General features: G+C 40.2%; 1 protein-coding gene across 1 annotated transcript in view; it reads left to right on the top strand.

Annotated features, from left to right (window-relative positions):
* The window catches only part of niban2a (niban apoptosis regulator 2a), a 194,888-nt gene that overhangs the window by 117,242 nt on the left and 61,277 nt on the right, over positions 1-16,369 (top strand). The window contains exon 5 of the mRNA XM_072565549.1: positions 5,585-5,752. Within this exon, the coding sequence (XP_072421650.1) occupies positions 5,585-5,752 (168 nt within the window). The remainder of the gene's footprint in view (positions 1-5,584; positions 5,753-16,369) is intronic.

Genomic DNA, 16,369 nt, shown 5'->3' with positions numbered 1-16,369 from the left:
GAAAGAGGAGCACACAAATGAAGGTGAAAGAGGAAATTGGCCCAGGTTTGGTAATTAGCTGCACATCCTGAGATAGGTGTTGGCCGAAGTTGATCTTTACTGCTTGATGGGTGGGCTGGGTTGGCAGCATCCAAGAAGTGCTGAATTATGCTGGTCCAACTACTGCAGAGTGATTCTTAACGATACTTAGTGTGAAGTACTGAAATGAAATGGTGAGGAGGATAATAGACTTAATAAACCAGCTAGCCTTTTCCTGACCATCGATTTTGGATAAATGACTATTATTTTATTTGAATGAAAATTGACAATCAATGATACGTTTGTCAAAATTTTTGACTGTCGAATTTTGTTAAAGTCTTTTGACACATCTTTCAAATGGGTAGAAATGTAAAGCAAAGAGCATTATTAAAATTTGGCATTATAATTGAACACTTTGCTTTTTGCACATTGTTGCTGTTAGTATCCTGTAGAAACTGATAACTTTTGCAAAGAGTGATTACCTTAAAGGAATTGCATGACATGATTTTCAAGTTTCAAAACTTCTACTGTAACAAATGAACTAAAAGCAACACTGACTAAATGCTATTAGCAGACAACTTTTGAAATTAAAGGAAAGCTATTCCCCAGGTGACTTTTTAATAGAACCAAAAACCTCCCATTACAGACCATTCACCACTCACTATTCATAGAATTGTGGTTTTTACTGGAACCAATTCAACACTTCCACTGCTTGCAATGTTACTCCTCTCCTCAATTTACCACATTGCAATAATAGTGACTGTAAAAAAAAACTCAGTTGGCAAAGAAGTCCAAAACTGACAAAAGACAAAAGTTTTTCCCTGAAGCGTTGATTTTTCAGCTCCTCTGATGCTGCCTGACCTACTGTGCTTTTCCAGCACCACTGTAATCTTGACTCTGATCTCCAGCATCTTCAGTCTTCACTTTTGCCTAAAAGACAATAAGGCTTAATCAGGTTATTAATTGACTTCCTTCACCTCCATTTTGTTGATGTCCCTGTCTGTGTTCCTCATACATAAAGGAGGAAATTGGACAAGTGTCAACTTGATGTGCCAAAGTAAGAATGAATCTTCAGTATTGTGTTCTCATTTTTCAGGCCTTTCCTTTTGTTATTGATTTTTCTTTCACCACCCCCACTTCATCTGTTTCTCTCCTTCCTCCCTACCACATAAACATGATATTTTTGATCAGATAATTCATCCAGACACATTCTCCAATATTATTTGAGGTGCTTTCAGATCCTCCCTTTTTTTCAGCCAGCCTCCATTTTTCTGTTTTAAGGTAAGTAGTTTTTGTACGCAATTATTCACCCGTTCTTCAACATTTCTGATCTCTTAACAATAGTGATCGTCACACTTTAGCCTAATTAGATTTGACCCAAATTGTAAGCAATAACCTGTTCTTGAGGCAGATGCAAGCAAACTTAATGCTGTGTGCTCCACGCTGACACTTCTCTTTGCAGTGCCAAACTTTATAAATTATAAATAATTTAGGTAACCATTGACCTGGTGCCAATCTGAAAGATTGCCAAGCCAATTGCTCCTTTATGTTCATGTATGCTGACATCAGACAGAATGTGTTTTGTTGCAGGTTTAATTCTGCGCAGTAGCTACATTTTAAAATTGCAATAATGTTAATGGAGTGGTTTCAGAAATTGAAAAGGATTAAAGGATACGTAATTAATGCATTGTAATTAATGTCTAAGTAACATGTTGTTCGTTCTTCTATTTGAAAACTGAAGACTGGCAATAAACAATATTTTCTGCGTTCCATTGTAGTCTGTTTCCTGATCAAACGAGATTTATACATTAATGCCTCATTTAACTGCACTTCTGTGGAAATTGGAACTCCTCAGTCCAGGCTGAACTAAAAGGGAAGCCTAAATCCTGAAATTCTCCTCTTTCTCATTGTTATTTTTGAGGTCTTTTTCCCCATTTGCTTTCAAAACAAGGCCACAATTTGACTGATTTGTGCCCCAATCCAGGAAATGGCTCAATTTTTCAAGCATTCTATCCTTGGCCTTCAGATTGCTTCATTGGCCCTGTTTTTTGTGGGATTGAAGGAAGAAAAACAACAGCTACGTTCAAAGGCTTCATGATCCTTTGATACCAGGAGAACTGCTTTGTCTTGGAGGATGTTGTGTCTATTAGGGACAAAAGGAAACTATTGGGGCTAAAGAACGATAAGTCCACTGGATTCGATAGGATGTTGGCAAACATTTTCAGAAGGCATTTAGAGTCAGAGTCCTAGAAATATACAGCACAGAACCAAACACTTCGGTCCAATCCATCCATGCCGACCAGATATCCTGATCTAATTGAGTCCCGTTTGCCAGCATTTGGCCCATATCCCTCTAAACCCTTCCTATTCATATACCCATCCAGAAGCCTTTTAAATGCTGTAATTATATCAGCTTCCACCACCATCTCTGACAGCTCATTCCATGCATGCACCACCCTCTGTTGAAAACGTTGCCCCTTGGGTCCTCTTTAAATCTTTCCCCTCTCTCGCTAAACCTATGCCCTCTAGTTTTGTACTTCCTCACCCTGACGAAAAGAACTTGGCTACTTACCCTGTCTGTGCTCCTCATGATTTTATAAACCTCTATATGGTCACCCCTCAGCCTCTGACGCTCCAGGTAAAATTGCCCTAGCCTATTCAACCTCTCCCTATAGCTCAAAACCCCCAACCCTGGCAACATCCATGTAAATCTTTTCTGAAACCTTTCAAGTTTGGCAGCATCCTTCCTATAACATGGAGACCAGAATTGAATGCAATATTCCAAAAGTAGCCTAACCAATGTTCTGTACAGCCGCAACGTGACCTCCTATATTCAATGCACTGACCAATAAAGCCAAGTATACTAAATGCCTTATTCAGTATCCTGGCTACCCATGACTCCACAGTCAAGGAACTATGAACCTGCACTCCAAGGTCTCTCCAGAACCTTACCACTAAGTGTATAAGTCCTGCTCTGATTTGCCTTTCCAAAATGCAGCACCTCCCATTTATCTAAATTAAACTCCATCTGCCATTCTTTGGCCCATTGGCCCACCTGATCAAGGTCCCTTTGTACTTTGAGGTAATCATCTTCACTGTCCACTATATCTCCAACTTTGGTGTCATCTGCAAACCTACTAACTATACCTCCAAATTTTAACATCTAAATCATTTATATAAATGACAAAAAGCAGTGGGCGCTGCACTGATCTTTGGACATACCGCTGGTCACAGGCTCCAGTCTGAAAAGCATCCCTCCTCCATTACCCTTTGCTTCCTATCATCAAGGTAATTCTATTTCCAAATAGCTAGTTCTCCTTGTATGTCATTTAACCTTGTTGACTAGTCTACCATGCAGAGCCTTGTATAGATATAGACCGCGTCCAATGTTCTGCCATCATCAAACCTCTCTGTTACTTCAAGAAACTCAATTAGTGAGACATGATTTCCCACACTCAAAGCCATGATGACTATTCCTAATTAGTCCTTGCCTTTCCAAATACATGTAAATTTTCACCTGCAACTATGGCTGCAGTGCATTTGCTTCTTTCCTCCGTGTCATTATAAAGGGTATAATCTACAGAGGGATATACACAAATTTAAGAAGTGGTCAAAAACTTGTCAGAATATAATGTGCACATTAGCAGGAAGAATAGAGGAGCTGAATGTGAATAAACCTACACTGTATTCTCTCCAAGGCCAACATATCTTTCCTAAGGTGTAGTGCCCAGATCTGCACTCAGTACCCAAGTGGGGTCTGACCAGAGTTTTTTATCAGCTGCAGCATAACTTGAGTATTCTTGTACTCCAGTTCTCTAGATATAAAGGTCAGCATTGCATTCGCTTTTTTGATCATATTCTGCACTTTGTGACATTTTAATGACTTATGCACCTGAACTCGAAGTCTCTTTGAAAATCCACTGTATTTAACTTCATAGCCTCTAGAAGGTACCCTGACCTATCCTTTCATTCGCTTTTTTGGCACATCTTTCAAAGAAACTGTTTTTCTAATTTTTAAAAAATAAGTGTATGTTGTAGAACATCAAAGTTGAAGGGAGTAGAAGCTGGTTTAAAAGCTTTGAGATTGTCAAGGGAAGGCGATTGAAGAGACAACCAGAAATTGCTAGTGGAACTCTGCAGGCCTGCCCACATCTGTGGAGAAAGAAAGTTAATTTTTCGAGTCCAATATGACTTTTTTCCAGAACCCTTGAATTTGCAATATTTAGCTTGATAAAGATCGAAGGAAATTGGGAGACTGTGTTTATTCTTTTTGAAGTTTTCAGTACTGTGTTTTGGCTCTTCCTCATGTTAGAGGAGAAAGAATGAGAAATCACTTGTGGGATTGTCAAGGAAAGTGAGGCTAATGAAGAAGTGGGATGAGGAGTGAAGTAACCTTGGAGAGGAAATTGAGAAATCCTATTCTATGACTATCGAACCTTCAAAAGCCACCTCCGTATAATGATTTTATGTGTAAAGGATTTTTGAACATTGGATTATTTACAACTAAGTGACTGTGTCTGTTCTTTTGGATTACCCTCTTAAATAAACTGTGTCCCTCCAACCTCTTCTCTTAAAGCTGAAATACTTGGTTTGTTTGTCACTGGGGGCTATTGTCTTATTGCACATATTTAAGCTCATGTTGACACCTTTTGTCAATGAACCCAGGTGAGCTGCTAGCAAGGTTGCTTGATTTGCAAAGTCATTTGTAAGGATAGAAAGCCATAAAGATACAGGGCCCTGCAGTTAAAATAGGCAGCTGAACATTTTCCTCTTTTGTTACTGAGATTTCAGGATTGCTGCAGTTTTTAATTGTCCATGTAAAATTGAGGTTGTTCAACAGTTATTTTTCAGCCTGTCAAATGTAATTTTTGACCTCAAATTGTTCATACTTGTTGCTCATTGGAGCTGAGGCTTTGAAGCAGATGTGCTCTTTTCTGATCTCTTGCAACAGCAATTTAGACAAATGTCCTCAGTGTCTAATATAAGAATGAAACTGGAAAAGATCATTTGACTAATTTGCTCTGGTTTTGGAGAGCATTTTTCTATCTCGAGGTAGCTAAATGTTACAGTTCCTCAAGTCAGATTTCTGCTTTCTGGAGTGATGCGGGTCAGACAAATGATTTTAGTGGAGTTTTGGACAACAGAATAGAACCACAGCATGCAGTGTATTGTAGTGGAATCTGCATTATGTTTGTATTCAACTTTCATACAGCTGCAAAGTTGGATGAAGCTTAGCTTTGAATTTGTCAGTAATATTAGAAAGTAAAGATTTGTACTTGTCATCCTTGCGCATATAATTTTCAACTCTGTCCTTGCCATTTGGGAAGTTCAATTGAAGTAAAGATGCTTTTCTTTTAACAAAATGAAAGGAAATGACAATAAGTTAATTCCCTAGTTTCCCTCTGCATCCTGTGGTCATTTTAGAGCTAGGTTGCTTAACTATCTTTACTAACTAACTTTGTGCTGAATATAGTGTGACGACCCAAGAGGAGGGATATGAAGGTAGTGCAGTGAAGAGAAAGGATCTCATGCCAAATAAATAGTGCAATGTTTCCTTTTTCTCTAGGAATCAAAGGAAAAGCCAGTAACTCTCCATTTCTGAAGTGGCCAACTGAGTATCGCACCATCTTATGGCACCCATATGAGCAGCATTACTATTTCTGTGTTATATCAGAGAAAGAACAGCAGAAGTGGCATGCTGTGTTTCAGGACTGTGTTCGCCACCTTAACAATGGTAAGTTGTCTCTCCACTTCATTTCTGTTTGCAATCGCTGTTTTCTCTGGTCTCTTGATGGTAAGGTGTTGATGACATGTGACTTTTTATTAAGTGCAACTTGTTCAAAGATCAAGCTTTTTCAAGTGAAGCTCATGAGATATTGACAAATCATGCAAATATGGTCTGGTTATTTCCAGAGCAGGAGCATGTGTACTGGCCCAGTATACTATTGGGAGTGGTTGTCCATGCAAACACCTAGTGATAGTCATAAGAACATATGAAACAGGAGCAGGTGTAGGTGATCTGGCCTCTGCTACCCCATTCAGTAAGATCATGGCTGATCTTTTCTGAGTGGGCTCAGCTCCACTTACCCACGCTGTCACCATAACCTGTAATTCCTTTACTGTTTAAAAATCTAGCTTAAAAACATTCAATGAGGTAGCCTCAACTGCTTCACAGGGCAGGGAATTGCACAGATTCACAACCCTTTGGGTGAAGAAGTTCCTCCTCAACTCAATCCTAAATCTGCTCTCCCTTATTTTGAGGTTGTGCCTCCTAGTTTTAGTCTTACTCGCCAGTGGAAATAACCTCCCTGTTTATAATTTACCTATTCCGTTCATAATTTCTTATGTTTCTATAAGATTCCCCCCCCCCCCCCCATTCTTCTAAACGCTAATCAATATAGTACCAGTCTACTCAATATCTCCTCATAAGTCAACTTTCTCAACCCTGCAATCAACATAGTAAACTTCCTCTGCAGGCCCTCCAGTGTCAGTACACCTTTACTGAAGTAAGGAGACCAAAACTGGGCATAGTACTACAGGTGTGTCCTCACCAGCACCTTTTTACAGCTGCAACATATCCTCCCTGTTTCTAAACTCCATCCAGCTAGCAATGAAGGACAGTATTCCATTTACCTTAACTATCTGCTGCACCTGCAAACCAACTTTTTGTGATTCATGGACAGGTCCTTCTGCACAGTAGCATGCTGCAATTTTTCACCGTATAAATCATGGTCCATTTTGTTGTTGTTCCAACCAAATTGAATGACCTCACATTTGCCAACACAGTACTCCTTCTGCCAGACCCTTGCCCACGCCTTTAATAATCTCTTTAGTTTGAAATTGTGCCATGTCATGGGTGTGTGATCTGTGTAGTCAGGAGATTCAAATTAGTTTGCCTATCACGTTAACCCTTGTTTGTGTTTCAAATGTTTTGCCTGTTTATAGTTTAATCATAAAATCATGAATGTAAGTGAACTGGATAGATTTATGCTGCCCATGCAGAGGATTGACAGCAATATGTCAATGCGATCTTGACTTCAAGCTGTAAATTTGAAACAGTGTTGAAGTTAGTTTATGCACTTTTCTGTAACGATCACAAGACAAGTGAATGAGGTGGTAAAGAAAGCATATGGAATGCTTGTCACCATTGGGCAAGGCATTGAGTATAAGAGGTGGTAAGTCATGTTGCAGCTGTGTAAAACTTTAGTAAGGCCACATTTGGAGTATTATGTGCAGTTCTGGTCATGACACTATTGGAAGGATGTAGATACTTTGAAGTGAGTGCAAAAGAGGTTTACCTAGCTGTTGCCTGGATTGGAATATATTAGCTGTCAGGAGAGGTGAGATAAGGTTGGATTGTTTTTGTTAGAGCATCAGAGGCTGAGGAGTGTCCTGAAAGAAGTGTATAAAATGGAGAGGGTGGATAGACAGTGTCTTTTTGGGGTGTAAATGTCAAATATTAGGGGGCATAGATTTAAGGTGAGAGGGGAGAAATTTAGAAGGAGATGTGCAAGGCAAATTTTATTTTGAGGGTGGTAGGTGCCTGGGACATACTACCGGGGAGGTGATAGAACCAGATGTGGTAGCAAGGTTTAAGAGGCATTTAGAGAAATACATGAACAGGCAGAGAATAGAGGGATGTGAACCATGTGCAGGCAGATAGGATTAGTTTAGACTGACATTGTAGTCAGTACAGACATGGTGGGCTGAATGATCTGTCCCTGTGCTGTACTGTTATATGTTTATGTTCTATCAGCAGATGCATCTGTTTGAATTTGTAAAATGAGTTTTTAGCTGAGCTTAAACTGTAGCTGAATTGTTACTGTCTTCAATCAAAGTATGATCAGTCTGTCCCTTTTAATGTTGAGCCTTGTCAACGTGGCATGATCAGATACTTTTTTTTTAAACAATGGTTCTTTGAAATTTTTAGCTGATGTTTCTTTTATTTTGCAGCACAAATGAGTGTCCTTAATCAAAATAGCACTTCCTAAAACAACAAGAATAATAGTTTTGTTCTTGCAATATATACTCATTGGAGTCTGGTTTGTATAGCATGCAGCATTTTACTTTTAGTCAACATCTATCACTGGGATAGGAGGAAATTATATTCTCTGGTTGTAGCAGATGCAGGTCATGAAATGGAAAAAAAAACCATGTTTAAAGTGCACTAAACCGTTGAAGTGCTGCAGTGCTTGTACTGTAGCATATGAAAGTTCCTCCCATGCTGCTGGAGGAACCTTTTTCTGGAAGCCAAGGTGAAGACAGGGTGTTTTGTATCTAAATCAATTGTATTATACTGGTCGTTAGAAATATCGTTTAATTAAATGACAGACAGGAATCATTGATACACTCCCTTTCATTGCTCAAAACTCAGAACTATCTGACAGTCTCTAATCTTATGGGCAGCACAGTGGCTCAGCCTGCCTCACAGTGCCAGAGACCTGGGTTCAATTCCACCTTCGCATGACTATCTGTGTGGAGTGTGCATGTTCTCCCCAATTCTGCATGAATTTCCACAGGTGCTCTGGTTTCCTACAACAGTCCAAAGATGTGCAGGTTAGTTGGATTGGTCACTTTTTTTTAAAAATGCCCCTTGTCCATGGGTGTAAAAGTTAGATGGGGTAGCCATGGTTTAAAAAAAAACCCACTGCGGGGTCGGGGAACAGGATGCAGGGGTTGGTCTGGATGGGATGTTCATTGGAGGGTCTGTGTGGACTTGAGTTGAATAGCCTCTTTCTGCACTGTAGGGATTCTGTAATTCTCTGATCTTGGCTCATGTAGAAAAGATACTGGTTTTTGGGGAACGGGAGAGTTTTGACTGTTTGACTTCTGGTGTCACCATCAAGCACATGGCACGTATGGAATAAAATTCATGTGGCAAATTAATTTCTGCTCCTGTTGTGCATTCTATATACCTACTTGAGCAAGCATTGCATCATTAAGCTTTGAATACCACAAAATGGGCATCACGACTGATCTTATTCTCATATGACATTGTCAAGTTACTGCTGATCATGACTTTTTAAGATTTGTTTGCTGTGGCTCTGGTAAAATTGCTCCACTTAATTTTAAAGGCCATTATGACTAGGCAAACTTGGCTCCCATGAATTTAGGCAGCATTTAAACCCGAGCTAAAAGTATAATTGCTAGCTTGCCACACCCATGAGACATTTGTGATTAAACGAAGGTCAAGTATTATGATCAGTAGCAAAGTGATGGCACTGACTTCTGAAGAAAGCTGGCAAAAGAGTCTGTTAAGCTCATTAGTGAGGATTTCACCTTTCTGGGTTGTTTCGTTCTGGCTCTAGTAACAACTATCCAGGCTTAGGAACTGATAATACTGTTGTGAAATAGTTTTATGGCTTTTTATTTTGAAAGGATTGTATTCACTGTTTATAACTTTACAGAAAGATTGGGATATACATGAGATTAAGGGAGAATTTTAATGTTTTTCGGAAAATTATTTTCAAATTCTTTGGCATTCTTAAATCGAAATAGTGCAATTCCTTTTTCATGGTCACTGAGGCCAGCTGGAGATAGAACTTGGAGATGCGTCAAGCTATTAAAATACCACTTAATTAACAAGCAATAAATTTATCAAGGATTTTCTGCTTCTTATACATTGGTACTGACTTGTTTGGTGTTTACTTGGCGCTTGGTAGGCAAGCTAGATTCCACTGGCCTGTTTATTTAGAAGTAGGATAACTGGATATCACATGCAGAAAGCAGTGCACTGAACATATCTTCAGTTTGCATTTTTTGTTGAAATTGACCAGTTGCTCTGTGATGGGCTACTTTGATCAGACGCAAGATTATTTGTAGACAGACTAAACAAAATGTCCCCAGTGTATGGGTTTTACCTCATTCATGTGTGAACAAACTAAAATCCATGACTGTCTTTACTTCTAGTTTGATTTTAAGTTAACAGAATTTTAGAAGGCAGAGAATTAGGAAGCAATTTTATGCAAACATATGGGAATTGAAAGAGTGCGCCAACACTTTCCTTCTGCTTCTGTGAAGTAAATTTACATTTTTTTTTGGAGTTGCATTACATATTCTGAAACTGTAATGGAAACCTGTAAGAGAATATGACTAGTTTGAGAGAATAAACACATCCTGCCCATCTCTGGGAAGGTTTGCTCAGCACAGCACTCTTCTGTTGGAGTGGATTTGTTTTGTGAAATTCCTGCACCACCCCCATCCCTGGGAGTGAGGTCTTTCAGCAGGTCTCCTTTTCTGCATTGTTCTCATCACTAAACACATTTCCTGAGTTTTTGTTTTGTTTTTCACTCAAAATTCACCAATCCAGCATGACCCAGACAACCTTTGACTCAAATGACTCCTGTTAAGAATTTGAATGCTATTGTGGTTGACTTGCCTTGTCTGCAGCTGGTAGCTCTATTGCACCCATGGAAATTTTCCTGCTGGTGTAAAATATTATACTGGTAAGAATGCTCTGTGTCTACATATTAGTTTAGGAACAGAAGAGTAAACCTTTTATCTCCTGAAGTCTCTTCTGTCAGTCAGTGACTGACTTCAACTGAACTCCCTGTATACTTGCCTGTGCCCGATGTCTCTTAATATCTTATGGTTAGCAAGAGTCTATTAATCTTAGAGTCATAGAGTCAGTATTAAAACAGACCCTTCTGTCCAACTCGTCCATGCTGACCAGATATCCTAAATTAATCTAGTCCCATTTGCCAGCATTTGACCTATATCCCTCAATTCTTCCTATTCATGCACCCATCCAGATGCCTTTTAAAATGTGGTAATTCTACCAAACGTCATCACTTCCACTGGCAGCTCTTTCCGTACGGTAAAAACAATGACTGCAGATGCTGGAAACCAGATTCTGGATTAGTGGTGCTGGAAGAGTACAGCAGTTCAGGCAGCATCCAAGGAGCAGCGAAATCGATGTTTCGGGCAAAAGCCCTTCATCAGCTCTTTCCATATCGTCACCATCCTTTGCGTGAAAAAGTTGCCCCTTCGGTCCCTTTTTAAGTCATTTCCCCTCTCATCTTCAACCTATGCTCTCTAGTTTTGAAGTCCTGCACTCAAAGGAGAAGACCGTGGCTATTCACCTCCATGCCCTTCATGATTTTATAAACCTCTATAAGGTTATCTTACCTCTGACACTCCGAGGAAAATAGCCCCAGTCTATTCAGCCTCTTCCTATAGCTCAAATCCTCCAACTCTGGCAATGTCATTGTAAGTTTTTTCTGAACCCTTTCACAGCATTCCCTCCTATGGCAAGGAGACCAGAATTACATGCAGTATTCCAAAGCAGCCTAACCAATGTCCTGTACAGCTGCAACATGACCTCCAAACCCCCTATACTCAATGCACTGACCAGTAAAGGCAAGCATACCAAATGCCACCTTCACTGTCTTGGATGTAATATTAACAATTGGCCTGGCATCAAATGCTGTTTGTGAAACAGCATTCTGAATTTCTACCTGTTTTTTGTATGTATAAATGTTCTCTAATATTTCTCCTGGAAGGTTTGATTCTAATTTTTGTCATTATGCTCCTTAGCGGTGGAAGCCTTAGAAGAAGCATTCTCTAATATTTGTGTTGTTCGTTCAATTGTGACATCTTAAAAACTTGGATTGATTGACACCAAATCTTTTATGTTGCAAAGTATGCCAGCCTGGTTTGTATAATCCCTCATTTTAACCTTAAAGTCAGGGTATCATTCTGTAAACTGTGCTGTACCTGCCTTGAAGCTTTCCTGAGGTGCAGTGCCCAGAACTGAACACAGTAAAACAACTGTGGTCCGACCGGATTTTCTGTCTCTGTGGTATCATTTCCACTGTTTTATGTTCTTGCTCTCCAGATGTAAACAGCCTTTACTGTGTTTGTTTATGATATTTGATTTTCATGTCCATGGACCCCTAAGTCTCTCTTAGACCTCCATTGTTTCTAGCTATTTGTCATTCAGAAAAACATCTCTGGCCCAATCGATTACAGCTCAAAGTGGATGACCCCTTAACTGTTGACACTGAAATCCCATTTATAGAGTCAATTATAAAGAGATACAGCACGGAAACAAACCTTTCGCTCCAATTTCTTCATGCTAATCAGATATCCTAAATTGATCTCGTCCCATTTGCCAGCCTTTGGCTCATTACCCCCTCAGCTTTTCCTATTCGTATACCCAGCCAAATGTCTTTTAAATGTTGTAATTATACCAATTTCTACTATTCCAGCTCATTTCATTGACTCGCCACCCTCTGCATGAAAAATTTTGCCCCTTGGGTCCCTTTTTAAATTTTTCCCCTCTCTCCTTCGACCTATGCCATCTAGTTTTGGATTCCCCCATTTGGGGGAAAAGACCTTGGCTATTCACCCTATCCATGGCCCTCCTGATTTTATAACCTTGAAGTGTCCTTCTCCCCTGAGTGGATTCAGTATACCTCCCCGGGGGCTGAGCTTTCTCCCCAATAACATTGAGCCTGCTGCCTTTGAACCTCTCCAACACTTGACTCTGGCTTTCTATCCTATTCTAGGCTATTAATAAGCGTGAAGAAGAGTTGATTCCCTTAGGTATCTGAGGCCACCTCTTACATCTGGTAATATGGTGTACTTCTACATCACCATACTTTTATAAAATACATCTTTAGTGCATTTGACTGCAAGTCCAGTATTTCCATCAGCCATTTGAAGTCAATGTTAAAAGATATATAATCCCAAAGCTGGCTGGCCCTGTAATTGAATGTCATCTCTTCACTGTTAAAATTTCCTAATGATTTCCTGCATTCCAGTAGTTCATTGTGAGTATGCCAAAGAAAGCAAAGGAAAAGATCTAGTAAAGTCAGCCTTAACCACCCTACCCGATGTAGGAGTAGTTTAATTAAGTTGTTAAAGGGAACATTCCAAAGGTGAACCATCAGCTTTTTGTATAATGAATTATATACAGTTAATAAAGACTAATTATTTCCATAAGGCATGTTTCCATGATGGTAGTGGCAGTACTTCAAAGGATCATGAAAAATGCCGCATTTATATAGCAAGGCATGCACTGTGACTCAACAACAGTACTAGCAAAGTGATGTCATTGCACTAAGCTTAGGCATTCAAATGGGACAGTTGAGTTTTCAATGTTTATCCCATCTGCTACTTGTAGTTCGTGTGTTATCTCTGGGAGGAAAGAGCTGTACTGATGAAATTCTGGGCATGCTGATGAAAACAGGCCCAGCCTTTTGTAACCGCTTCAAGAGTCAGATATAAAGATTGCATTGGAAAGCTAGGGGGAGCCTAGGCTATTGAGGAAGATGTAACTATTTTGCTTTTTATAAATTTAAAAAATACTTTTGGTCATCACCCACCATACTTGTCATATTGCATATGAGTCATTTGTTTTGTCATGTAGAAGCAATACCCTTGATGGAATCAATAACTTTGTACAGTCTTTCCAATTTCTTTTAAATGTGAGGTGAGAGAGTCAGGTTTCCAATAAATTAAATGTGACAGGTAGCACCTGTCATACAAAGTCATAGAGATGTACAGCATGGAAACAGATCCTTCAGTCCAACTTGTCCACGCCAACCAGATATCCCAACCTAATCTAGTTCCACTTGCCAGCACCTGGCCCATATCCCTCCAAACCCTTCCTATTCATATACCCATCCAGATGCTTTTTAAATGTTGCAATTGTACCAGCCTCCACCACTTCCTCTGGCAGCTCATTTCATGCAGAAGGTGGTGCGTGCATGGAAACATTACCCCTTAGGTCTCTTTTATATCTTTCCCTTCTCACCCTAAACGTATGCCACCTAGTCCTGGACTCCCCCACCCCAGGGAAAAGACTTTGTCTATTTATCCTATCTATGCCTTTCGTAATTTTATAAACCTCTATCAGGTCACCCCTCCACCTCCAATGCTCCAGGGAAAACAGCCCCAGCCTATTCAGCGCCTCCCTATAGATCAAATCGTCCAAACCTGGCAACATCCCTGTAAATCTTTTCGGAACCCTTTCAAGTTTCACAACATCTTTCCTATAGCAGGGAGACCAGAATTGCATGCAATATTTCTCACCAATGTACACAATGGTCTCACCAATGTCCTGTGTATCTGCAACATGACCTCCCGACTTCTGTATTCAATACTCTGACCAATAGTAAAAAGCATGCTAAATACCTTCTTCACTATCCTATCTACCTGTGACTCCACTTTCAAGGAGCTATGAACCTGCACTCCACGGTCTCTTTGTTCAGCAACACTCCCCAGGACCTTACCATTAAGTGTATAAGTCCTGCTAAGATTTGCTTTCCCAAAATGCAGCACCTTGCATTTATCTAAAGTAAACTCCATCTGCCACTCAGCCCATTGGCCCATCTGATCAAGATCCCATTGTAATCTGAGGTAACCTTCTTTGCTGTCCACTACACCTCCAATTTTGGTGTCATCTGCAAACTTACTAATTATACCTCCTGTGTTCACATCCAAATAATTTAATTAAATGATAAAATGTAGTGGACCCAGCACCGATCCTTGTGGCACTCCACTGATCACAGGCCTCCAGTCTGAAAAACAACCCTCCACCACCACCCTCTGTCTTCTATCTTCGAGCCAGTTCTGTATCCAAATGGCTAGTTCTCCCTGTATTCCATGAGATCTAACCTTGCTAACCAGTCTCCCATGGGGAAACCTTGTCAAATGCCTTACTGAAGTCCAGATAGATCATTTCGAACACACTGCCCTCTTCAATCCTCTTTGATACTTCAAAAAACTCAATCAAGTTTGTGAGACATGATTTCCCATGCACAAAGCCACGTTGCCTATCCCTAATTAGTCCTTGTCTTTCCAAATACATGTACATCCTGTCTTTCAGGATTCCCTCCAACAACTTGCCCACCACTGACATCAGGCGCACAGGTTTATAGTTCCCTGGCTTTTCCTTACCACTTCTTTAAAAAGTGATACCACATTAGCCAACCTCCAGTTTTCTGGCACCTCACCTGTGACTATCAATGATACAAATATCTCAGCAAGGGGCCCAGCATTCACTTCCGTAGCTTCCTACAGAGTTCTAGGATACACCTGATCAGATCCTGGGGATTGATCACTCTTGTGTGTTTCAAGACATCCAGTGCCACCACCTCTGTAATATGGACATTTTTCAAGAAGGCACCATCTATTTCCCCACATTCTATATCTTCCATGTCCTTCTCCACAGTAAACGCTGATGCAAAATACACATTTAGTATCTCCTCCATCTCCTGCAGCTCCACACATAGGCCCCCTTTCTCATCTTTGAGGGACCCTATTCTCTCCCTAGTTACCCTTTTATCCTTAATGTATTTGTAAAAACCCTTTGGATTCTCCTTAACTGTATTTGCTAAAGCTATCTCATGTCCCCTTTTTGCCCTCCTGATTTCCCTCAAGTATACTCCTACTGCCTTTTATATTCTAAGGATTCCCTCGATCTATCCTGTCTATACCTGACGTATGCTTTCTTCTTTTTCTTAACCAAACCCTCAATTTCTTTAGTCATCCAGCACTCCCTATACCTACCAGCCTTTCCTTTGGCCCGAACTGGAAGATGCTGCCGCGATAAAACAAAGGTTCTCAAAGTGTGAGCCTCCATTAAGCTTTACTCAATCTGATGATTCCGTACGGATTTGAGTGAGTGAAAAGGTGGAACGTATTAGGGTGTTGTAGGGTGAAGACTTCCATCTACAGGTCTCCCAATTGTCTTCCAGGTCTCTCAAGTGCTGGCAAATGGGACTCGATTAATTTAGATATCTGGTGGGCATGAATGTGTTGGACCGAAGGGTCTATTTCCATGCCGTATAACTCAATGGCAATGTCTAATTTGCTAATGAAACTTGTACCTGAATGCAATCATGCAAAAAAAAAGTTTAGGGTGAGTTTTTTTTGTTCTCATTAACACTCTGTATTGGTATTCCTCTACCATTGTTAACTAAGTGGGTCCTTAGACCCAGAGAAGGAAAGAAGGATGGTGCCAGCATTTACTTAGAAAACATTTGTTACTTTTTGGTCCGTTTTCTTTCCCAAGTTACCACTTGGGAGGCAGTACACTATAAATAGCTTGGAAATGTTAAACTGCTATCCTACTAAAGCTGTTATTATCTGAGGTAATTTAAGTTTATTCCATGTTCCAGGTTTGGATCTCTGTTCTACAGCTAATGTTTCTGCTGCTTTTGGCTGGGGTCTCTTTTCAATACTGTTTCACATTCAACTCTTCTCTAATTTTGCCACGGGCACTTCAACCTCTTTCTGGCATTTTTCTGGCAAACGCTGTGGAGTCTGCAGAAGTAAAGAGACCCCAGTCTGCCCACTGCAATGAAATATGCTGCAAAGTGCACCCTGCAGAGTGAAGGCAATG

Source organism: Chiloscyllium punctatum, chromosome 49 (genome assembly GCF_047496795.1).
Source record: "Chiloscyllium punctatum isolate Juve2018m chromosome 49, sChiPun1.3, whole genome shotgun sequence".
NCBI lineage: Eukaryota > Metazoa > Chordata > Chondrichthyes > Orectolobiformes > Hemiscylliidae > Chiloscyllium > Chiloscyllium punctatum.
The sequence above is the reverse complement of the archived record's forward strand: the minus strand, read 5'-3'. Positions and strand labels throughout refer to the sequence as shown.